Source organism: Stegostoma tigrinum, chromosome 6 (assembly GCF_030684315.1).
Source record: "Stegostoma tigrinum isolate sSteTig4 chromosome 6, sSteTig4.hap1, whole genome shotgun sequence".
NCBI lineage: Eukaryota > Metazoa > Chordata > Chondrichthyes > Orectolobiformes > Stegostomatidae > Stegostoma > Stegostoma tigrinum.
This window is the reverse complement of record NC_081359.1, coordinates 92,303,682-92,329,352: the sequence shown is the minus strand read 5'-3', so window position 1 is coordinate 92,329,352 and position 25,671 is coordinate 92,303,682. Positions and strand designations below refer to the sequence as shown.

The 25,671-nt window shown below is 42.7% G+C and overlaps 2 protein-coding genes across 4 annotated transcripts in view; one reads left to right on the top strand and one right to left on the bottom strand.

Moving 5' to 3' along the window:
- The window catches only part of ppme1 (protein phosphatase methylesterase 1), an 85,578-nt gene that overhangs the window by 44,864 nt on the left and 15,043 nt on the right, over positions 1–25,671 (bottom strand). Inside the window, exons 2-4 of one of the 2 annotated variants that reach the window (XM_059646762.1) lie at positions 14,782–14,849; positions 11,063–11,141; positions 4,577–4,629 (exon numbers count right to left, since the gene is read on the bottom strand). The gene's annotated coding sequence lies outside the window, so the exon portion shown is untranslated. Of the gene's footprint in view, positions 1–4,576; positions 4,630–11,062; positions 11,142–12,794; positions 12,913–14,781; positions 14,850–25,671 lie in introns of those variants that run through there. The other variant, XM_059646761.1, reaches the window with a different exon arrangement.
- Positions 12,933–25,671, top strand: part of c2cd3 (C2 domain containing 3 centriole elongation regulator) — a 133,194-nt gene continuing 120,455 nt past the window's right edge. The window contains exons 1-4 of one of the 2 annotated variants that reach the window (XM_048532594.2): positions 12,933–13,166; positions 14,519–14,788; positions 20,759–20,916; positions 22,978–23,207. In XM_048532594.2, the coding sequence (XP_048388551.2) occupies positions 13,118–13,166; positions 14,519–14,788; positions 20,759–20,916; positions 22,978–23,207 (707 nt within the window). In that variant the 5' untranslated portion in view covers positions 12,933–13,117. The remainder of the gene's footprint in view (positions 13,167–14,518; positions 14,789–20,758; positions 20,917–22,977; positions 23,208–25,671) is intronic. The other variant, XM_048532593.2, reaches the window with a different exon arrangement.

Genomic DNA, 25,671 nt, shown 5'->3' with positions numbered 1-25,671 from the left:
GCACTGTAAAAATACAATCTGACGTATCCCAACAGTATCACATTATAGTACTCAAACATCAGATAGAGTTTTCTTCTCTATTACATCGATAGTTTTGACTTGACTGTTGCTTTCAATTCTAATTTTTGACAGTTTTGTAGTGTTTCCTCAGAGTATTCACATTGATGAGTTTGTACTTCCTTGATTTTGAATAGCCTCTGCAGGATTCCAAACATTTCTGCTCTGGAATTTTCAATCTAAAATTATTACACTGATCTAAGCTATTTCCAAATTGTTCTAAACTCCTTTTTCTAGGATAAACTATTACAAACATCTAACTTCAATGAGGACTTCTGCAAACTGAAACTAGAAGTTTTCCAAGCTATGTGTGTTCCCTAAGCAAAAGAAAAGTCAATTCTTGACGCTTCTTACTGAAAGCAGACAAATTCTCTTCAACATAAAACTTGTCTTAAAACTGACCCAAATGTAAATAAAAAATTCCATTAGCATTCCATCTCTAAAACCATGGCTGCAGAAATTCTTGCAGAGATAGTAGGAACTGCCGATGCTGAAGGATCTGAGATAACAGTGTGAAGCTGGATAAACACAGCAGAGGAGCAGGAAAGTTTGACATTTCAAGTTGAGACCCTTCTTTAGAAATGGGGAGGGGAAGGGGATTCTGAAATAAACAGGGAGAGAGGGGGAGGTGGATAGAAGATGGATAAAGGAGAAGATAGAGTGACATGAGACAGAAAGGTCAGAGGTGGGGTTAGAGTGAGTGAAGATGAATGTAGTTAGGGAAGGGATAGGTGGGTCCAGGGAGGATGGACAGGTCAAGGAGGATGGATGAGGTTAGTGGGTAGGAGATGGGGGTGGGGCTTGAGTAGGGAGGAATGGTTAGGGAAGTGGGGACTAGCTGCTCCTGCCCCACCGAACTTATCTCCATCTATCTGGACTATATTTTCTCCCCCTTGGTCCAGAAACTCCCTACCTATGTCCATGACACCATCCACATTCTCCACCTCCTCCAGAACTTCCAATTCCCCAGTCCCCAACACCTCATTTTTACAATGGATGTCCAGTCCCTATACACCTGCATTCCCCATGCAGATGGCCTAAAGGCCCTCCGCTTCTTCCTGTCACGCAGGCCCAACCAGTTCCCCTCCAATGACAGCCTCATCCGCTTATCCAAACTTGTTCTCGCCCACAACTTCTCCTCTAATTCCTCCCAGCTCCTACAGACAAAGGGAGTGACCATGGGTACCCGCATGGGCCCAAGCTATGCCTGCCTCTTTGTAGGATACCTGGAACAATCCCTCTTTCAAAGCTACACTGGCCCTAAACCACATCTCTTCTTATGTTACATTGATGATTGTTTCAGCGCCGCCTCATTTTCCCCACGAGGAGCTCGAACAGTTCATCCAATTTACTAACACCTTCCACCCCAACCTTAAGTTTACCTGGACCATCTCTGACACCTCTCTCTCCTTCCTGGACCTCTCTGTCTCCATCTCTGGCATCCAACTGGAAACTAATATCCATTATAAGCCTACTGACTCTCACAACTACCTAGAATATTCCTCCTCTCACCCACCTTCATGTGAAAAGGCCATCCGTTATCCCCAATTTCTTCGCCTCCGCTGCATATGCTCCCAAGGTGAGGCATTCCACTACCGAATATCCCAGACATCCTCTTTTTTCAAGGGCCACAACTTCTCCTCCACAGTGATCAAAAATGCCCTCGACTGTGTCTCCTGCATTTCCCGCAACTCATCCCTCAGACCCTCTATCTGCAATAATAACCAAAACAGAATCCCCCTCGTCTTCAAGTACCACCAACCTCCAAATCCAACACATCATCCTCTGACATTTCCGCCATCTGCAATCTGACACCACTACCAAAAACATTTTTCCCCTCCCCATTCTTACATGCTTTCCGGAGGGACCACTCTCTATATGACTCCCTTGTCTGCTCCACACTCCCCTCCCGCCCCACCACACCTGGCACTTTTCCCTGCAACCGAAGCAAATGCTACACCTGCCCCGATACCTGCCCCCTCACCCCCATCCAGGCCCTAAGACTTTCCACATCAAACAGATGTTCACCTGCACATCTGCTAATGTGAAATACTGTAACCGCTGTTCCCGTTGTGGCCTCCTCTACATTGGGGAAAACCAAGCGGAAGCTTGGGAACTGCTACACGGAACACCTATGCTCAGTTTGCAATGAGCAAATACACCTCCCAGTCGCAAGCCATTTCAACTGCCCCCCCAACTCCTCAGACGACATGTCCATCCTGGGCCTCCTGCATTGCCACAATGACCCCACCCGAAAGATGCAGGAACACCATCTCATATTTCGCTTGGGAACCATGCAGCCCAAGGGTATCAATGTTGACTTCACAGGCTTCAAAATCTCCTGTCCCCCGACCACATCCTAAAACCAGCCCAGCTAGTTCCCACCTCCCTAACCATTCCTCCCACCTCAAGCCCCACCCCCATCTCCTACCCACTAACCTCATTCCACCTCCTTGACCTGTCCATCCTCCCTGGACACACCTATCCCCGCCCTAACTTCCCACCTATATTCACCTTCACTGGCTCTAACCCCGCATCTTTGACATGTCTGTCTTCTCACACCCTATCTTCTCCTTTATCCATCTTCTATCTGCCTCCCCCTCTCTCCCTATTTATTTCAGAATCCCCTTCCCCACCCCCATTTCTGAAGAAGGGCCTCGACCCGGCACATCAAACTTTCCTCCTCCTCTGATGCTGCTTGGCCTGCTGTGTTCATCCAGCTTCACACCGCGTTAGCTGCAGAAATTCTGACAGGTTAATCAAAGACACAGACCAACATGTCACTCGTTCAAAATCCAAACAAGTTATATTACAATATATAAATCACATATTTTTCTTCACACCATTTTAATGTTTGCTTTTCTCCTCCCTACCTAGTCATACATTTAAATCTATTTATATTTCAGAAAGGCATAATGAAACAATTATTCACATTTTAGAATATATTTGACATATATTGGTCTCCTACTCTGAGAAATTCAGGTAAAACATCAAGGTTTACAGTGCATTGAATTTGAAAAAAACAGAAAAGAATGTGACCTAAAGCAAACATTAGTTATTAAGTGTAATGATATAAGTAATCAGAGAATTTTAATACTGGAATATTTTTTGTAAGTTTGCTCAGAAGAGAAAGACAACCACATTTGGTGTGATCGTTTATTCCTTGAGTTAATTAGTCTGAAGTATGATGTAATTACAATAACATATATAAGAGGAGGTTGCACCTTCATACATTTTTGTTGTCGAGTGCCATTGTCTTAGATGGGCCATATGACCATCCTAAACTCAATCATGGTTTCGGCAGGATTAACGCATACTAAATGAAACAAGTTGACTTCATTTACAAAGGAACTGGCACAGCAACTCATTTCTAATGTGGGTAAGTCACTACTGACTACATGCTTTGGTTTTGAATGTAGGTAAGGTTTGTTTGTGGCCTACTGTATCCTCAGCTTTAACCACGCCTCAAAATAATTGATAACACACACGGACTTCATATCCCTCTTCCTTGCTTCAGAGGAGCAGCTAAACCTTGGGAGAATATTAGCAGTTTCACCCAGTGTAGGTAGTGGCAGCATAAATTCTCAGTGCATGAAGTCTGGAGTGATGAGATAGAAGATCCCAGCAAGAGCAGAGTAACTGAAGGCAGACACCAGCGAGATGTGTGACATATCTAGGGCACCCTCCTGATGAATATAGGAACAAATGTAGGCCATTCACTCCTTTGAACCAATCTTGTTTCACCATTCAATGAGATCACGACTGATCTAATTTCATATGGCCTAACTCCATATACCTGCCTTTGGCCTATATCCCTCCATATCTTTTCTTAACAAAAAATTATCTCAGATTTAAAATGAGTAATTGATCCAGCATCCACTACCATTTGTGGAAGAGTTCCAAATACCTACGCCCTTTGTGTGTAGAAGTGTTTCCTCACATTCCTCCTGAATGTGCTGATCTCTATTTTCCGATAATATTTTACTCCCTTCAAGGCAAATATATCCTTCCTAAGATGTGATGCCCAGTTTTGCTCACAGTATTCTAAGTGGGGTCTAACCAGGGTATTGCGTAACTGCAGTATAACTTCTGTATCCTTGTAATCCAGTTCTCTAGAGATAAACAGCAGCATTCCATTTGCTTTCTTTATTATTTTCTGTACATGTTTGTGACATATTAAAGATCCATGCACCTGAACCCCCAAGTTCTTTGGACTTCCACTGTAATTAACTTCATAACCATCTAGAAAGTACCCTGATATATCATTTATTGGTCCAAAAGTGATAATCTCACACTTGCTTCCCCACACCAGCTTCAGCTTGCAGCAGTTTTGACCATTCATTTTGTGATATTATGCTATTACCTACACTGTCTACAATGTTGTCTAACTTTGTGTCTTCAGCAAATTTGGGTGTATGACTTGTAATTTGTGTCAGTCACTTCAGAAAAGATTGGGACCTTACCAACCTCCACCCCATAGTTAGCAGTGAAACCTAGTTGTGAAAATACTGATGCTTACCATGGAAGTGACTGATGAAGCACTGCATCCAACCCTCAGAAAGAAAGAAGAACCTGAAAAAAGAATTGCAAAAACATAATATACAATGTATCTCTTCTGTAGTTTTAACAATGCTGCTTCCACTATTGCTCTTATTGGGGTCAGGTATATCTGTACTGCCTAAGGAATGAACCTAAGACATTCCTGACCCAAAAAGCAGGAAACTGCTTATGCTGAAAATCTTAAATAAAAACAGAAATTGCTGGAAATATTGAGCACATCAAGCTGTATTTGTGGAGGAAGCAGCAGAATTAACACTTCATGCTGAAGACCATCAGAAACAGGAGAAGTTAGAAATGTAATAAGTTTTAAGCAAGGCATGGCAGGACAAATAGATGTGCCTAGAGCATGAATGCTACTGACTAAAAGCAAAAAAAAAAGAGGAAAACCTAAACAAGCAAAAGGAATTGGGGGTAATTATTATGGTCTTAAATTCAATGCTGAGTCCAAAAGATTGTAATGTCATTGTTTAAAGATGAGAAACTGTTCCTCAAGTTTGTATTGAGCTTCAGTAAATCAGCGCACTAGGTGAGGGTCATTGAATGAAAGGGTCATTTTCTGAAGAAGTATCTAGGCCCAAAATGTCAGCCTTCCTGCTCCTCTGATGCTGCTTGGCCTGTTGTGTTCATCCAGCTCTACACCTCATTATCCTTGTTATCTCCAGCATCTACAGTTCCTACTATCTCAGTTCCTTTGAGTGGCTTTGTTATAGATCTTTCAAATTAAAGGATGTTCAAACATTTGAAAGAAATGTAATTGCCTAAACACAGCTAATTATTTACTGGAATTCAGTAGATTGTCTACAAATGGACGTATGCCCACCTTCCATGTCTTTCAAAAGTATAATTATTTGATTTATAAAGAGTTAGAATCTTACAAATTGTATATTTTTGGAAATGCAGTGTTACCTTTGATAATCCCATTGAAACAACAATTTTTCATTTGCTGGCTTATTGTGTCTGTTTGATTTCTGAGAGTGGCATCCATAGATTTCATAGAATCCGTACAGTATGGAAGCAGGCCATTTGACCCAGAGTCTACTCTGCCCCCTCCAGAGCATCCCACCCAGACCCATCTTCCGACCCTATACCTGTAGCCCTGCATTTCGCATGGCTAATCTCACCTAGCCTGCACATCCCTGAACATAATGACCAGTTCAATTAGTTCCAATCTCCTTCAACAAATACCTTTTCCAGAAACATTTGTCCTTTCGCATTTTAGCTTTAATGAATTATGTTTTAATTATTGAACAATAGAGTATTATAAGAATAACTGTTTGAACTGTTAATGACTGTTGAAAAATATGTAAGTATTTCCTTGAGCTTTCGATGAGAGTCTTAATTTCACACCCTCCAGTTACTAACTGAGTGTCATGGAGAAATTGTTTATATTACTTTTGAAACTCCTTATAATTTGTTCTATAGTCTGTTGTATCTGGACTGCAGTTGTCTTTTGAATCAAATGCCAATGCTGTCAAACCATATGACATGACAGAAGGTAGCATAAAGTCCAAAGGTGTGCATGCTAGGTGGATCAGCCATGCTAAATTGCTCACAGTGTTCAGGGGTGTGTGTGTTATAGGGGGATGGGTCTGGGTGAGATGCTTCAAGCGGCGGTGTGAACTTGTTGGGCTGAAGGGCCTGTTTCCACACTGTAGGGAATCTAATCCAATCTAAACAGAATTCTAAATTAGCTTTTCATAATAATAAGTATGCTGGTACTGTGGCTCAGTGGTTAGTACTGCTGCCTTACAGTGCTAGTGACCTGGGTTCAATTCCACCCTCTGGTGACTGTCGTCTGGAGTTTGCACATTCTCCCCACGTATGTGTTGGTTTCTGCTGAGTGCTCTAGTTTCCTCCTACAAGGTGGCTATCAGAAATGCAGGATTATGTGGGGAGGTGAGACTGGGTGGGATGCTCTTTGGATCCAGAGTTGGTGTGAACTTGTTGGTTCAGGACAGTAATAGCTGGAGAGATGGGCTGAATATATATAACGCAAATATAATTCAATCCTGAAAAGTGTGAAGTGATGGATTTTGGCAGGATATCAAGGCAAGAGGGTACACATTGAATAGTAGCATGGGATCTCTGTGTTCATGACCATAGATCCTTAAATATAGCAGGATAGGTAGACAAAGTGGTTAAGAAGCATGTGGGATACTTTTGATACGCTACACTAAGGAAAGGATTTGACTGCATGAGAGATTGACCAAGATGTTAGAACATAGAACATAGAACAGTACAGCATAGAACAGGCCCTTCAACCCACGATGTTGTGCCGACCATTGATCCCCATGTATGCACCCTCAAATTTCTGTGACCATATGCATGTCCAGCAGTCTCTTAAATGACCCCAATGACCTTGCTTCCACAACTGCTGCTGGCAACGCATTCCATGCTCTCACAACTCTGTGTAAAGAACCCGCCTCTGACATCCCCTCTATACTTTCCTCCAACCAGCTTAAAACTATGACCCCTTGTGTTAGCCTTTTCTGCCCTGGGAAATAGTATCTGGCTATCAACTCTTATCTATGCCTCTCATTATCTTGTATACCTCAATTAGGACACCTCTCCTCCTCCTTTTCTCCAATGAAAAAAAGTCCGAGCTCAGTCAACCTCTCTTCATAAGATAAGCCCTCCAGTCCAGGCAGCATCCTGGTAAACCTCCTCTGAACCCTCTCCAAAGCATCCATATCTTTCTGATAATAGGGCGACCAGAACTGTACGCAGTATTCCAAGTGCGGTCTAACCAAAGTTTTATAGAGCTGCAACAAGATCTCATGACTCAAACTCAATCCCCCTGCTAATGAAAGCCAAAACACCATATGCTTTCTTAACAACCCTGTCCACTTGGGTGGCCATTTTAAGGGATCTATGTATCTGCACACCAAGATCCCTCTGTTCCTCCACACTGCCAAGAATCCTATCCTTAATCCTGTACTCAGCTTTCAAATTCGACATTCCAAAATGCATCACCTCGCATTTATCCAGGTTGAACTCCATCTGCCACCTCTCAGCCCATCTCTGCATCCTGTCAATGTCCCGCTGCAGCCTACAACAGCCCTCTATACTGTCAACAACACCTCCAACCTTCATGTCGTCTGCAAGCTTGCTGACCCATCCTTCAATCCCCTCATCCAAGTCATTAATAAAAATTACAAACAGTAGAGGCCCAAGGACAGAGCCCTGTGGAACACCACTCACCACTGACTTCCAGACAGAATATTTTCCTTCTACTACCATTCGCTGTCTTCTGTTCGCCAGCCAATTCTGCATCCAGGCAGCTAAGTTCCCCTGTATCCCATTCCTCCTGACCTTCTGAATGAGCCTATCATAGGGAATCTTATCAAATGCCTTGCTGAAGTCCATATACACCACATCCACAGCTCGACCCTCGTCAACTTTTCTAGTCACATCCTCAAAGAACTCGATAAGGTTTGTGAGACATGACCTGCCCCTCACATAGCCATGTTGACTGCATTTAATCAAGCCATGCTCTTCCAGATGGTCATAAATCCTATCCCTCAGAATCCTTTCTAACACCTTGCAGACGACAGACGTGAGACTTACTGGTCTGTAATTGCCGGGGATTTCCCTATTTCCTTTCTTGAAGAGAGGGATTACATTTGCCTCTCTCCAGTCCTCAGGTACGACTCCAGTGGAGAGTGAGGATGCAAAGATCTTCGCAAGTGGCAAAGCAATTGCATTTCTTGTTTCCCAAAGCAGCCAAGGACAAATCTGGTCCAGGCCTGGCGACATGTCAATCTTAATGTTTGACAAAATTTTCAGCACATCAGCTTCCTCTATCTCTATCCATTCCAGCATGCACACCTGCTCTTCAAAGGTTTCATTCACTACAAAGTTCGTTTCTTTCGTAAAGACAGAAGCAAAAAGCTCATTTGGGGCTTCCCCTACCTCCTCAGACTCCACACACAAGTTCCCTATGCTATCCCTGATCGGCCCTACTCTTTCTTTGACCATTCTCTTATTCCTCACATAAGTGTAAAATGCCTTTGTGTTCTCCCTAATCCGTTCTGCCAAGCCTTTCTCGTGCCCCCTCCTGGCTTTCCTCAGACCATTTTTGAGCTCCTTCCTCACCTGCCTGTAATCCTCTAGAGCTGAGCTTGACCCTAGCTTCCTCCACCTTATGTAAGCTACCTTCTTCCTTTTGACGAGAAACTCCACCGCTCTCATCATCCGACGTTCCTTTATCTTATCCCTTCTTGCCTATCTCAGAGGGACATATTTATTCATCACTCATAACAATTGTTCCTTAAACAGTCTCCACATGTCCATAGTGCCTTTACCATGGAACATGCTTCCTAACTCATGTCCAATCGCATCATAGTTTCCTCTTCCCCAATTAAATATCCTCCCATTTTGCCTAATCCTCTCCTTCTCCATAGCTATGTAGAATGTGAGGCAGTTATGGTCACTAGCACCAAAATGCTCTCCCACCACAAGATCTGATACCTGCCCCGGCTCATTTCCAAGCACCAAGTCTTGAATGGCCTCTACCCTCGTCGGCCTGTCAACGTACTGAGTTAGGAAACCCTCCTGAACACCTTACAAAAACAGCTGCATTCAAATCTTCTGCTTGAAGGAGGTTCCAATCAATATTGGGAAAGTTAAAGTCACCCATTACAACAACCCTACTACGTCCACACTTTGCCAAAATCTGCCGACCTATGCTTTCTTCAATCTCCTTCTGCTATTGAGGGGCCTGTAGTAAACCCCTAAAGAGGTGACTACTCCCTTGCTGTTCCTAATTTCCACCCATACTGACTCGGTAGGCAGATCTTCCTCGACAATAGAAGCTTCTGTAGCTGTGATACCCTCTCTGATTAGTAGTGCTACACCCCCTCCTCTTTTTCCCCCTTCCCTATTCTTTTTAAATGCTCTAAACCCTGGAACATCCAACAACCATTCCTGCCCCTGAGAAACCCATGTCTCTGTTATGGCCACAACATCATAGCCCCAGGTACTGATTCATGCTCTAAGTTCATCACTTTTATTCCTGATACTCCTTGCGTTAAAGCAAACACACTTTAACTGATCCCTTGGTTCCTTCCCAGGAAAATCCTTCCCACTAGCTGGTCTACCTCTTGCTATTGCCTCACCTGCATCAACTCTCACCTCCAGTATACAGCTCAGGTTCCCAACTCCCTGCCATACTAGTTTAAACCCTCTCGAACTCCTCGAGCAAACCTTCCACCCAGGACATTGGTCCCCTTCCAGTTCAGATGCAACCCGTCCTTCTTGTACAGGTCCCACCTTCCCCAGAAGGCATCCCAATTATCTACATATCTGAAGCCCTCCCTCCCACACCAGCTGCGCAGCCACGTGTTAAGCTGCGCCTGCTCCCTGTTCCTCGCCTCGCTATCTCGTGGCACCGGTAGTAAACTAGAGAACACTACTCTGTTCGTCCTGCTTTGCAGCTTCCATCCTAACTCCCTGAAATCACTTTTTATATCCTCAATCCTATTTCTGGCTATATCATTTGTGCCAATATGTAACGCGATTTCTGGCTGTTCGCCCTCCCCTTTTAGAAGCTTATACACCCGATCGGAGACGTCCCGAACCCTGGCACCAGGGAGGCAACATACCTTCCGGGAATCCTGATCCTGACCACAAAATCTCCTGTCGATTCCCCTAACTATCGAGTCCCCTACCACGAGTACTTTTCTATTCTGCCCCCTTCCCTTCTTTGCCACAGTGTCAGGCTCAGTGCCAGAGAACTGACTACTATGGCTTTCCTCTGGTAGGTCATCCCCCCCAGCAGTATCCAAAACGGTATACTTATTGCTGAGGGGAATGCCCACAGGGGATCTCTGCACTGTCTGTCTGTCCCCTTTCCTCCCCCTAACTGTCACCCATCAATCCTTGTCCTGAGCCTTAGGAGTGACCAACTCCCGGTAACTCCTCTCAATCACCCCCTCTGCCTCCCGAATGATCTGTAGTTCGTCCAGCTCCATTTCCCTAACACTGTTTTCAAGGAGCTGGAGTTGGGTGCACTTCCCGCAAATGTAGCCAGCGGAGTCGTGTGCCATGTCTCCCACCTGCCACATTCTGCAGGAGGAGCAAGCAACTGCCCTAGCATCCATACCCCACTTATCTGAACACCCACTCAGTACTAAAGTAGAAAGCTTAGTTCAAGTTGCTATAAAATTAATAACAAACTTATATTCAATAGAGAAAGTTTAGAATGAACCTTACCTTATTAACTAGGTTAGAGGAGGAGGGCGAGTGGGAGACACTACAGTTGTAGAGTCTCAGGTTTAGCCGCCTTGCTGATATATGGCGTCGAAGGGTGAATATTTATACTCACTGCTTTCCTTCCCGGCTGCGCCTCTGGTCCTCGTCACTTCCTCCGCTGCTCCTGCTCCTTCTGTGAAAGGGAAAACACTGCTGCCCGCTACCGGTAAGTAATTTTAAAAAACTGTCTTACCTTAGCTGCACTCTTCCGGGTTCATCTTACGTCCGCTGCTGCTCGCACTCAAAATATTGTCTGGACTAGAGCAATTCAGCTATGAACAAAGGGTAGAGAGACTGAGGTTGTTTTCCTGAAAAGGCTGAAGGGGGATCTGATTGAGATGTGCAAAGTTCTGAAGGACTTGGAGAGAATAGACACAGAGAAACATTTCTCCTTCGTGAAGTTATCAATAATCAAGGGCACAGTTTTAAAGTAAGGAACATAAGGTACAGCAGGTAGTGAAGAAAACTAATAGTATGCTGGCCTTCATCACAAGAGGAATTGAGTGTAGGAGCAAAGAGGTCCTTCTGCAGCTGTACAGGGCCCTGGTGAGACCGCACCTGGAGTATTGTGTGCAGTTTTGGTCTCCCAATTTGAGGAAGGACATTCTTGCTATTGAGGGAGTGCAGCGTAGGTTCACAAGGTCAATTCCCGGAATGGCGGGACTATCATATGTTGAAAGATTGGAGCGACTGGGCTTGTATACTCTTTAGAAGGATGAGAGGGGATCTGATTGAGACGTATAAGATTATTAAGGGATTGGACACTGTGGAGGCAGGAAGCATGTTTCCACTGATGGGTGAGTCCAGGACCAGAGGACACAGTTTAAAAATAAGTGCCAATATTATAAATATAATATTATAAATAGTCATTCGCCATTTAGAACAGAGTTGAGGAAAAACTTCTTCACCCAGAGAGTGGTGGATATATGGAATGCTCCGCCCCAGAAGGCAGTGGAGGCCAACTCTCTGGATGCTTTCAAGAAAGAGATAGACAGAGCTCTTAAAGATAGTGGAATCAAGGGTTATGGGGATAAGGCAGGAACAGGACACTGATTGTGGATGATCAGCCATTTTCATAATGAATGGAGTGATGGCTCGAAGGGCCGAATGGCCTACTCCAGCACCTATTGTCTATTGTCTTAGAGGGAATTTGAGGGAAAAAGAATCATCCAGAGTGTTGTGGTTATTTAGAACTCATTGTCTGAAAGAGTGATTGAGGCAGAACCTCAGGACGTTTAAGAACGATTTAGATTAGCACTTTAAAATCCTTAGCATGGAAGGTTACGGGCCAAGTGCTGGAAGATGAGATTAGAATACATGGAGGAGCAAATTACTGCAGATGCTGGAATCTGAACCGAACAAAAAAAAAGTGCTGAAAATCACAGCAGGTTCCCATTATCTCAGGCGGCAATCTAACGTTTCGAGATAGCACTGTGTGGAGCTGGAGGAACACAGCAGGCCAGGCTGAATCAGGGGAGCAGGAAAGTTGACGTTTCGGGTCGGGACCCCTCTCGTGAAGGGTCTGCTGCCTGGCCTGCTGTGTTCCCCCAGCTCCACACTGTGTGATCTCTGACTCCAGCATCTACAGTTTTTGCCGTCTCTGAGTAAGCTAATGTTTCGAGTCTAGGTAACTCTTCATCACAGCTGATGGACGTTCGATGACAGGTGTGGGCACGATGGGGGCAAAGGGCCTCCTTCCGCACTGTAACAGCTCTGACTCTGCACCATAATTCATCGCAGCCCAGGGCATTTTCTCCCAAAATGTTGCTCAAATCATTTCAGTCTGGCTTCTGCTCTTTTTTAAAATTAAAATACAAAACATTCATCAGGTAAGACGAGCCTAGAGGGGCACACTCTGGCTTCTATGCTGTTCTCAGTATCAGGGATACCCCAACAAAAATGACTGAATGAGATCCTCCTCATACTCCTACTCCACACGGATCTTGTTTTCCGGAACCCCATAGTGGTGCGCGTCCCTAGTCATTCGCCATCGCCGCGCGGTCCTTCAGGGACGCTGGGTCTGAAAGTCGGAGTTCGTTACTGAGGCAGCGGTTTTTGTAAACAAAGGGACTGAACCAATCGCGTCTGCCTTCGCGCTGTTGGTCCTCCAGTATCCCAGAGTGCCACGTTGGCCATCTTACCGCTGGCGCTAGTGCTCGGAGCGGGATTGAATCGAACAGACCCGTTTGTGGGGGGAAGCGGTTCCAGTTACTGTAAATACCATGTGTAGGAAAGTACCGGGAAAACAATGAAAACCAAAAAAACTAAAGCCGTGAAACTCGGAAAGAAAAGCAAAGGTAAAAAGGGCGCGTTTCCCCTTCTGTTTGAAATAGTGAAATTTGTCCGTTGTTTGTTTAGGCCGCCTTGTTAATAAATGGACATCAATAAAGATGTGAAAATTACCTCAGGCGCACCTGAAATCCTGGATTGTAGATCTGAAAACATGTGACGTGTCACTTAGGTCCTATTCTGCGAAAAGTTCGTTCTTTGAAATAAAAATAGAAAGTGCTGGTCCCAAAATAGTGATAATTTTCACAGAGATAGTTGGAACTGCCGATGCTGGAGAATCTGAGATAACACGCTGGATGAACACAGCAGGCCAAGCAGCATCAGAGGAGCTGGAGAGTTTGACATTTCAGGTCGCTACCCTTCTTCAGCTTCACACCGTGTTGTCTCAGATTCTCCAGCATCTGCAGTTCCTCCTATCTCTGTAATCTTTTATTTTGAAGTTGTCAACTGTCAGCTGTTGGAAACAGTTTCTTCTGCTGTATCGACATCCTTCATGATTTTAAGGTTTATCACACCTCCTCCTGGCTTTTTCTGCTGGAAGGACAGGAACCCCATTTTTTTCAGTTTCTTCATGTAACTGATCTATCATTCCTGAAACTATTTTAATTAACAACTTCTGGAGGATTTCTAAACCAGTGATGCTGTCTTCCCTCGAATTGGGCACAACACTGAGGCTGAGATTGAACTTGTTTGCTACTTTGCAAAGCTTCCTTTTTGCTGTGCTCCACTGATAATAATTACCAGAATTGGAAATACCTTTTGAATTTTCTATGTGAATCTGTGTTGCTATCTTCAAAATTTTGTGTGTCAACAATTAGACTTCTCTGTTGTTATATCCTGTAAATTTGTGCCATTTAGCAAACACTGTCTCTCTATGTGTATCAAAAAGAGAAAACTTATTAAATTTTATTTAAAACTTGTTGAATCTCGAATGGTACTGCATCATACCCAAAGTGATGAGCAGAAAGGTGGAAAAATAGCCCTTCTTTAAACACTTAAGCATTTCCTTAGTATTATGTCAAGATCGATTAACCATTGTTTTGATGTTATATGATCCTCTCCTCAAACACCTCCAACCATAATGGCAGATTTGCAACAGTCATTATTCTGTGACATTTAGCTTAGAACACCTTCAATGACTAAAACTTCAAGTTTGGAAAGCTGAGATGTATTACTGTTTTTCTGTTGGGTATGTTTAAGTTGCGGACTAAGTTAAGGAATATTAAGTACTTAAACTTTTATTTGCATATTCAACATGTAGGTGATGTTTAGATTCCAGGTAGTAACAGTATAAATTGTTTTAAATAATCATGGTCCCTAAAGTAATTGTAATTTTACTTTTGTTTGTTTCTCGTTACAGGAATTAGTGATGTCCTGCCATCTACTAGTCTGCCACCACTTGTTGAAGGCCAGGTTCAATATTTTCTAAGGGTAACAGTTAGTAAAATCTTGTGGATCATTCCCAGGCCTCCAGCTGCCCCACTTGTTAGACTGCGCTGGTGGGGTGAAACCTCCTGTGGTACCCTGTTTCGACCTGGAGATGCTTCACATGCTGAACGGAAATCTGTGAAAATGACTGCACGATATGCTGTTCGTTGTGGATCAAAACAATTCACCTCTTACCTCACAGGTTGGTTGCATTGATCATACTTCAGACTTGAGTTTTCATTAATATTTGTCATTGTTAGGATCTGCAATGAGATTGCCAAATTTATGTCAGTCTAGTTAAGGACCGAAGATATTTCTGTAAATACTCAAAGCCTTAAATCCCCCAGGCACTCATTAATAGAAAAAAGCCACAAGATTCCATTGGTTCGAACAAACAAGAATAAAGTTTGCTATATTAAGTTAGAACAATAAAACAAATAAACAATTTACACCATAACAATCAGAATTACCATGAAGTATGCACAGATAACTGAAATATAGCTGTTATAAACTGTCCTCTGATAACTAAACCGAAACACCCAGGGAGGCTTGCCTCATCTTGCCCTATAATCTGTTAAGAGAAGTGTGAAGAGTAGTATAACCTGCCTATCACCCTCAAACTATTATAAAGGAGTGGGTAAATGAAATGGTCTCCTTTCACTCACTCTGTAATCAGCAAGTAACATCTTATTTATCTAACTAACAGTGAACAAATTAACTGAACCATTAACAAAATAAATAAATGATTCCCCCTTAACTACTAACTATTCTCGAGTAAAACAAACTTCAAATGGTATGCTGTTCTAATAAATACAAGTCCCACTTATATAAGCCAAAATAATTTTTAAAAAAAAACTTAACCTTTTGAAATTATAGCCGAATATACCTTCCGGAAAGTTCTGTGCTTTCTCCTCTGATCTTCAGTCAGGAAAGCCTTTCTCCAGCAAATTCTTGTATTGGGAATATTAGCTAAGAGTGCCACTGCACCTTCAGTTAGATGGTGGTTACGTTGAGAGCCTAGAGAATTCTGTGAGAACTAGTGGTTTTTCCTCTTTAGATTAGATTAGATTCTCTACAGTGTGGAAACAAGTCCACACTGTCTCTTGAAGCATCTCACCCAGACCCATCCCCCTATAAGCTACATACCCCTAAACACTACGGGCAATTTAGCCTGGCCGATCCACTTAGCCGCACATCTTTGGACTGTGGGAGGAAACCGGAGCACCCGGAGGAAACCCAAGCAGACACGTGTAGAATGTGCAAACACTACACAGACAGTTACCAGAGTCTGGAATTGAACCCAGGTCTCTGGCGCTGTGAGACTGCAGTGCTAACCACTGAGCCACCATGCTGCCCCTGCTGGATGTTAACTCTATCAGATGGCAGTTTCTGTCACACCAGTTTTGAAATACCCTCCTTTATACCCTTGAAGACATATCAATTTCCTACAATATGATTGGACCTATGGACCACTACACACCACAGCTTCACCCACGGATGCCTAACCAACAGACAACACAACCAGGACACACCAAACCCCAAAACAATGACCACCAAAGCATGTATAAAAACACCTGAGAACTGACAGCTAGACTACTCAGATTGCAAGGAATCATGACAGCACACAAACCGGCAGCCACACTTAGACTGCAACTGACCAGGGTTAAGGACCCAATAGATACCATCAATAGGACAGATGTTGTTTTCAAGATACCATGTGGAGGCTGCATAAAACACTACATAGGACAAACAAGCAGACAACTAGCAACCTGCATCCATGAACATTAGCTAGCAATTAGACAACACGACCAGATGACCTTGGTTTCAATACTCATTGGCAAGAAAAACCACACTTTCAGCTGGGACAACACCACCATCATAGGATAAGCCGAACAGAGGACAGCCAGGGAATTCTTGGAGGCTTGGTATTCATCCACAGACTGTATCAACAAACACTGAATTAGACCCAATGTACCAACCATTACAACCCCTAACTGGAACTGGCACCTACCGGAATTTGAACCGGCACAAGACAACAGCACTTCACGGGAGGCACCACAGCACTGAGGATGTCACGGAGTAAGGGGACGAAGCACCTGTTATTAAACCTCCCAGCTCGGCAAACACACCATCATCTACAACCAGCGCCTGAGCCACAAATCTTCACTCAACCCTGATTGGTCCTGTGTTGCCAAAACCACAACATTTAAATTTAATTGGCTTATAAGTCTCTAAGTGCCTGGTTTAAATTAATTGGCTGATATTTAAGCAGGTTGCCTTGCTAACAAAACAAAGCTGCAGCCTAAATTGCTAACTATACAGATTTTGGTACAAATGTTTCAATTCCGGAGCTCTCTGTGAATCTGCAACCCACAAGCTGTCCGCAGACATTGTTTTGTAATCTCTAAGCACAGAAAAAACATCATCTTTTAAAGGGACCACACTTACCCCCTATCAAATTCTAATGTCCTGCCTTCCAATCCACAAATACTCTACCCAACTTTACAACAATAGCAAATATGGTCAAGACAGTACCCACAATTGTCCCCAATCTACTTCTCCTCTCAACTCCACCCTTGTGACATGAATATTTCTGAGCATTCCCAATTTAGTAAATCTTTATACAGAGTTTCAGTTTTTCACTTTGAAGACCTGGCTTCAGAACACCCTCAAACGTTGCTCCATGAGGAGCTGCCTGAATGACTCCTTGTCCTAGTTGGTCACCTTCGTTTCCGGGGACTGTGCCCCCTCTCGATTCTTGAGGCTGCACTCCAACATATACATATACTGACACAATTTAAGCTGTTCAACAGACTGAAATTTTAGTTTTTCAACTGGTACTGACCTGGCTTTCTTCAATATCCAGTATTCGTCAGCCGCACCAAGCAACTACCAAACCAAAACAAATAATGAAGATTTCTGATAAAGACTCACCAAACTCAAAACATTTACACAGCTTTCTTCCCATAGACAATGCCGGACTTGCTGAGTTTCACCGGCAATTTTGCTTTTGTTTCCGATCTCCGGCATCTGTAGTTCTTTGCTTTGTTAAATAATAAGCTGATGTGGACTTCTTTCACTCCCAACTCTTGGTTACACTGAAATACCAATGGATCATATGTGTCTTCTGAGTCCCCATGGCTCCACATACCTCCCAGAATCTCTGAGCCCAAACTACTCAAAGCCTGCCACAGCAGCACCCTTCTTTCATTTGGAGCCTCTTCCCCCTGCTTCTGATGACCTTTGTCATTAACCTGCCAGGTACTTTATCTTTCTTTGACATCCTAGATCTGGTTTTTGCAGAACCCCTAATCCCATGGTCTCTTTTTTTCATGCTCACAGTTCTCCAGGTACACCCTTGGTGAATCCAGTAGCTGAGCCCTTTGAATTTAGAAGAAAAGCACAGTGTGGGCAGCCTGTTTTGTTGCTGCTGTAAGCATGAGTGTAACACTGAGTGTCACTGGGGCCTGAAACTAGGAAAATTTGGGTTTTGTAACACCCTGCAGGACCTTGACTGTTATGTGTATTCCCTGCCAAATGAAAATAATATGCAGTCAACTGAGGAGGGGCCTGTGACAGTGGTAATGCCACTGGGGCTAGTAACCTCAGAACCCAGCATTTGTTCTTGGGAGAGATAATGGGAACTGCAGATGCTGGACAATTCCAAGATAATAAAACGTGAGGCTGGATGAACACAGCAGGCCAAGCAGCATCTCAGGAGCACAAAAGCTGACGTTTCGGGCCTAGACCCTTCATCAGAGAGCTCTCTGATGAAGGGTCTAGGCCCGAAACGTCAGCTTTTGTGCTCCTGAGATGCTGCTTGGCCTGCTGTGTTCATCCAGCCTCACGTTTTATTATTTGTTCTTGGGAGGTGGGTTTGAATGAAAAATGAAATTTGAATTTAATAAAAATCTAAAATTAAAAGCTAGCCAAATGGAGATCATGGAACTGTCATTGTTGTATGAACCCATGTGATTCATTAATATTCTTTAGAGAAGGGAACCTGCCATCCTTGCTTGCCATTCTAGCCTGCAAATGACTCCAGACCAACTGTAATGTGCTTGAAATGCCCTCTGAAATGGCTTATCAAGCTACACTAGTTCAAGGGGAATTAGGGATGGGCAATAAATCTTGGCTCACCTGGCCTTTCCCACATATTATGAAAGGATTTTAAAAAAATTTTAAGGAACAAATAAAATTGAATTCTACACCAGATCAAATTATAGTAACAGTTGTATTTAAATGTCAGGATACAAATTAGGAAGGAACCCAAACAAAACTTTCATGCAAAGGATGAGTGAATTGTGAAATAAAGCTATTGAAGTAGACAGAAGAAATGGGTTGAAAAAATAATTTAATGAATTTCTGGGGAGAGAAAGAATAGAAACAAACGAAGACCGTTTAATGAGTGGACTTGATCTGTGACAAAGAGGTAGATTTGTTTGAGCCAAAACCTCGCTTTCTGCTCTTTAAATGTGATATGTTCTCATTGAATCTGCCGTGATTAATTAAGACCTTCAGACTGTTGCAGCATTTTAATAAAGACTTTAGTAAATATCTTGCTTAGAAATTAAAGCACAAAACTGTTCTTCAGGCACACCATGTCTTTCTCACAATAATGGACAAAGTCTACTGCAAGCTTTATTTGGACAGAACTGACAAGAGTCATAACATACCCAGCTTTATAAGCTTTTTACATGCTCTTAGAACATAATGTCTACTTCACTTTAGATAATGACAATTACATTTTGATTATATTTGTCTTCAAAATCTTAAAGTACAAGTGAAGTGTCTTTGACCAATATTTGAAAGTCTGTGGTTGTTTGTGTTGTGACATGAAGGTTCCATGTTTATTGGATAAATGATTACATCTAAAGTAGTACACTTCCCTTTTGATTATGTATTATTTTTAAAGAACAAGGAAGATTAATAAGCTTCTTTTGTGATTTAAGAATTATGGTGACGCAGCAATTGTATGGAAAGATAATTTGTTCAGAATGTCACAAGCATATAAACCATATCATTTGTGAGATTTGTAGAGATCAATAGACAGCTTCTGCACATTTCAAGTTCTGATATCATAGACTAAAGAAAATGCAGAACCTATTTATTACCAACAATGCTAAGACAAAGACTTTGCATTTTGGTAAGACTCAGTAAGTAATTGCATTTACAGCATAGTTACGTATCAATACTCCTGAATTCTGCTCAATTGAATTGTAAATCACTTGTACTAAAATTAACTTGAAATAAATTATGATTCAGAGATGTTGTTACATCTTACTTAGAATTGACTCATACGAAAAATCAAATTTTCTGTTAACTTTTAAAAATTCTTTAAAGTTTCATTTGCTGTCACTTAGGTAAGAATGGTATATTCTGTAAGCTGATTAATTATTTTTGAAATAGACACAAAGATGGAAGTTACAGTCAATAATATCTCAATGCAGCTTGCATGTCATAATTTTAACATGCTAAGTCAGTGATATTTTATCCTGTGTAATCACTTGTATGAATGCCTGTAACCCTAGTTTATTGAATCCATAGAATCCCTACAGTATGGAAATAGGCCATTTGGCCCAACAAGTCCACACCGGCTCTCTGAAGAGCATCCCACACAGACTCGCCTATCCTATTCCTGTAACCTTGCATTTTCCATGGCTAATCCATCTAACCTACATATCCCTGGACACTGTTGGGCAATTTAGCATGGCCTGTCTACCTAACCTGGACATCTTTGGCCTGTGGGAGGAAACTGGAGCACCCAGAGAAAACCCATGCAGGCGCGTGGAGAATGTGCAAACTTCACACAGACAGTAGTCCGAAGGTGGAATTGAACCTGGGTTCCTGGCTGAGTGAGGTAGCAGTGCTCAGTACTGAGCCACTATGCTGTCCTGGCAGTTCTTCAATGCTCCTGACAAAGCCTTACAGTTCAGCTGATTCTTTAATAGGGTCCTGTAATAGGAAGCTTAATTTTTCTCCCACTTATCAGCATCCTGTAACTTACAGTCCCTTTTAAACAAAATAATGACATCACTTAAAGATGTAATGATGGAAAATGTTTTTTATTTCCAGATATCTTTGAGTTATTTTTCAAGTAGAAATGCTGCTGTGTGCTTATATTGCATTTACTTGCTTTTTTTTTCAAAGCTGACCTTTTTTAATTTGGTAGATATGGGAATATTGGTGTTGGAAGTGATGGAAAAACCTGATCATCTTCCTATTGGCCGAGTTGAAATTAATGGAATACCACAGCTTTCAACAACCCATGGGATTAGTGGGTTCTTCAAAATGCTTTCACCCACCTCAGAGAAACTTGGAGAAGTACAGGTTAGATATAGTATGTTCGCTGATATTTTTGTGCTAAATGTGATCTGATCAAATTTTATCCTTTTGGGGCTTGGGTAGAGTTGGCCTAAATGAATCATGTTGTCAGGTAATTTTATTTGTTTAAAAATGTTTATAAACCAATGTAGAAATTTATAAGGTGTGAAACTGAGTTGTATTTTACAGAGTTTTTCTGCTGTGTGTCTCTTTTACACGAATAGATACCAGTTTTAGCCTTGTAACTATAAGGGTGTGCCGTATTGTGTTTTGGTTTCAATCACTGTCCTCTGAGAGGTATGTCTCTGGATCCAGGCTGTGCAGCATGGAGTTTCAGCACATACTGGAGGCTCACAATTCAGTAGTACTTGGCCAGTGCTGCGTAGTGTAGCTTTTGTCTAAGATGAAATATGAAAGCAAGCCAGATTCTGTCTGTTGATAAATGTGTGGCATTTTGAACAGGCAGTTCTGGTTCCTGTCCAATTTTCATCCTTTAGTCAGCATTACCAGAAACAAATCTAATGTGTCCATTCACCTTATTCATTGTTTGTGAAACCTCTGAATGTGGACTGGTTGCAGCTTTTACGTCCAGAACAACAGCAACTGCACTTCAAAAAAATGTTGAGTTGATACAAAGTACTTCAAAAAGATGATTTGGGTGAGAGACGTTATGTGAAAGAAGGCTGTGGCTGTGGGACAAAGGCAAATCAGTAAAAAATTTTACATTTGCAGTAAATTTGATTAAAGAAAACAACCTTTTGTTGTTCAAATGAAATATTACCATTAGTGGCTTTATTACCTCACCATCTTGAAGTATGCAGTTCAGTTCTCCATGTTTCCTCTATGCTGTGTATAATTTACCTTGGTATGTATTAGTATTTTAAAGGGATTGTATTTTCTTTGGGAAGAACGGATAACAATGTAGAGTATCTGTACATCTTTAGGTACTCTGATATTAAAGATATTTAGTGACCAGGCTTGGAACCCTCTCCCCATCCCCCTTTTCTGATGAGGGGTCTAGGCCCGAAACGTCAGTTTTTGTGCTCCTAAGATGCTGCTCGGCTTGGTGTGTTCATCCAGCTCCATGCTTTGTTATCTTGGAAAATGAAACTGATTTGTTTTAATTCCACCTATATAGAATATTTACAATGTTGAACTGTAAATACATTACAATACTTACATTTGAATCTGAGCACAGGTTGCAGTTTCATTACAAATTATCTGAATAAAATTAAAATTCTACCACTTCCTCCTTCTCTTGGCCATTCCACATTTCACTGTCATTCAGCATTACAGTTGTGGAGCAGAATTGTTATCCACTGTGACCTCACCAGCTTACTCATCCCTGTGTATACTATCATAGAGTACCGTAGAGCCATAGATTCATACATCGTGGAAACAGACCCTTCGTCCAACCAGTCCATGCCAAACATAATCCCAAAGTAAACTAGGCCAATCTGCCTACTACTAGTCCATATCTCTCCAAACGTTTCCTGTTCACTTACTTAGTTAAATGTCTTTTAGACATTGTAATTATACCCACACCCACCACTTCCTCAGGAAGTTCATTCCATGCATGAACCACTCTCTCATGTCTTTTTTAAATCTCTCTCCTCTCACCTTAAAAATGTGCTCCCTATTTTTGAAATCCCCGATCCTAGGGAAGAGACAACTGCCATGAACTCTATATATACCTGTCATTGTTTTATAAATTTCTATAAGGTCATGATGAAGACTGGGAACAAAAGGATACATTTGTTTCAAAGGTAGTTGTTATTATACAAGAAAAACTGTTCAGATTTTGCAGTGTCTCATGTAAGCTCATAATTATTGGAATGTGGTATTCCAAACATAAAAACATAAAATGTGATTAGTGCATGATTCACAGATTTTGTTTATAGATATAATAGAAGGAACTACTTCAGCCGGTCATTGGAGAAGTATGATCTAGATGATATGCCTTAATTTCATTCATCTTAAAATGTTTAATAAAATGTGCCAACAAATTGTGTTGCACTATTCTTGCTGATTATTCAAATTAACCTCTGTAATTACTATATATTTTAGGTGTCACTTGCTCTGGAACCTCTGTCAGATATTTGCGACAGCAGCAGCAGTTCTGTGCCGAACACAGACATGAGTATGGATGGTGCAGTTTCTGTCCAAAGCTCTGCGGTATTGCATAGTTCAAAGGCAGGATCTTTTGAAAATCTCATTGAACTTCCTCCTCACAAATCATCCCTAACTGTTGCAAGTGGAAAGGAGTCACTGCAAAGTAGCACCTGTAATACCCCAAGGTAAATGGCAGTTAAATAAATTTTGAAGTGATAATGGGAACTGCAGATGCTGGAGAATCCAAGATAATAAAATGTGAGGCTGGATGAACACAGCAGGCCCAGCAGCATCTCGGGAGCACAAAAGCTGACGTTTCGGGCTTAGACCCTTCATCAGAGAGGGGTATGGGGTGAGGGTTCTGGAATAAATAGGGAGAGAGGGGGAGGCGGACTGAAGATGGAGAGAAAAGAAGATAGGTGGAGAGGAGAGTATAGGTAGGGAGGGGATAGGTCAGTCCAGGGAAGACGGACAGGTCAAGGAGGTGGGATGAGGTTAGTAGGTAGGGGATGGAGCTGCGGCTTGGGGTGGGAGGAAGGGATGGGTGAGAGGAAGAACAGGTTAGGGAGGCAGAGACCGGTTGGACTGGTTTTGGGAAGCAGTGGGTCGGGGGGAAGAGCTGGGCTGGTTGTGTGGTGCAGTGGGGGGAGGGGACGAACTGGGCTGGTTTTGGGATGCGGTGAGGGAAGGGGAGATTTTGAAGCTGGTGAAGTCCACATTGATACCATTGGGCTGCAGGGTTACCAAGCGGAATATGAGTTGCTGTTCCTGCAACCTTCGGGTGGCATCGTTGTGGCACTGCAGGAGGCCCATGATGGACATGTCATCTAAAGAATGGGAGGGGGAGTGGAAATGGTTTGCGACAGGGAGGTGCAGTTGTTTATTGCGAACCGAGCGGAGGTGTTCTGCAAAGCGGTCCCCAAGCCTCTGCTTGGTTTCCCCAATGTAGAGGAAGCCACACCGGGTGCAATGGATGCAGTATACCACATTGGCAGATGTGCAGGTGAACCTCTGCTTAATATGGAAAGCCATCTTGGGGCCTGGGATGTGGGTGAGGCAGGAGGTGTGGGGGCAAGTGTAGCATTTCCTGTGGTTGCAGGGGAAGGTTCCGGGTGTGGTGGGTTTGAAGGGCAGTGTGGAGCGAACAAGGGAGTCATGGAGAGAGTGGTCTCTCCGGAAAGCAGACAAGGGTGGGGATGGAAAAATGTCTTGGGTGGTGGGGTCGGATTGTAGATGGCGGAAGTGTCGGAGGATGATGCGTTGTATCCGGAGGTTGGTGGGGTGGTGTGTGAGAACGAGGGGGATCCTCTTTGGGCGGTTGTGGCGGGGGCGGAGTGTGGGGGATGTGTTGCGGGAGACGCGGTCAAGGGCCAACGCGGTCAATTTTGAACCTGTGTTGTCATATATATTTGCCCCCGGTCACATTGGTGGAATACCCTTCCAAATTGCAAGCTTGGTGGTAGTTGGGGAATTTAATAGGCAAGTTAATGACTGGTGCAGAATCCAGTGCCTTCCTGGCTTTGCCCTTATTAAGGATAGAACATGAACGCTCATTTCAGGATTTTCCAAGCCGCTGCAAGTGGACAGTTGCCTTCTGTGGACAATTCAGAGGCATAATCAAAAGCTACATCAGAGGATAATTGGAGGGTTTTACAGAGGAACAGGTTGGCAAAACCGAAGGGCTTAGGAAAGACAACTGAAGGAACACTTACAATGTTGTGGCAAAAGGACATGTAGAAATGTTCAGAAGGTAAAATTGCATGACTCAGTTTAAAATGATAGGGCAGGACTGAACTATGATGAGATTACAGAGTTAGGAATTTTAACTTGATAATCTGTAAGTCCATATGGATCAGGAAAAACTGAGGTTAGTGAGCAGAACTTGATGAGCAATAAGGAGTTTTGGATGAGTGGTAAATGTCAGTAGCAATCATCAAAAAGGATTCAATGGATCACCACTGGGCTTTAAGCACATAGTCAGGGATCTAAGATCTGAATTGACCTACATGTCCTTGATCTTGCTAATGACCTGTTGCAGTTGAATCTAGGCCATTTCTAGAATACTGTGTGCCATTCTGGTATCCCTGCTATAGGAAAGATGTTGTGAAACTTGAAAGAGTTCGGAAAAGATTTACAAGAATTTTGCCAGAGTTGGAGGGCTTGAGTAATAGGGAGAGGCTGAATAAGCGGGTGGTATTTTCCCTGGAGCGTCAGAGGCTGAGGGGTGACCTTATAGGAGTTTATAAAATCATGATGGGCGTGGATAGGGTAAATAGACAAGATCTTTTCTCAGGATGGGGGAGTCCCAAACTAGAGAGTAGAAGTTTAAGGTGAGAGGGAAAAGATTTAAAAGGGACCAAATGGGCAACTTTATCACGCAGAGGGTGGTGTGTGTATGAAATGAGGTGTCAGAGGAGGTGGTTGAGACTGGTACAATTGCTTCATTTAACAGGCAGCTGGATGAGTTTAACGAATAGGAAGGGTTAGAGGGATATGGGCTAAATGCTGGCAAATGCGACTAGATTAATTTAGGATATCTGGTTGTCGAAGAGCCTGTTTCCATGCTGCACATCGCTATAACTGTATGACTCTAAGTGATCACTGAAAAGTTGTGGAAATCAAATCCTATATTTATTCATATTAAAAATC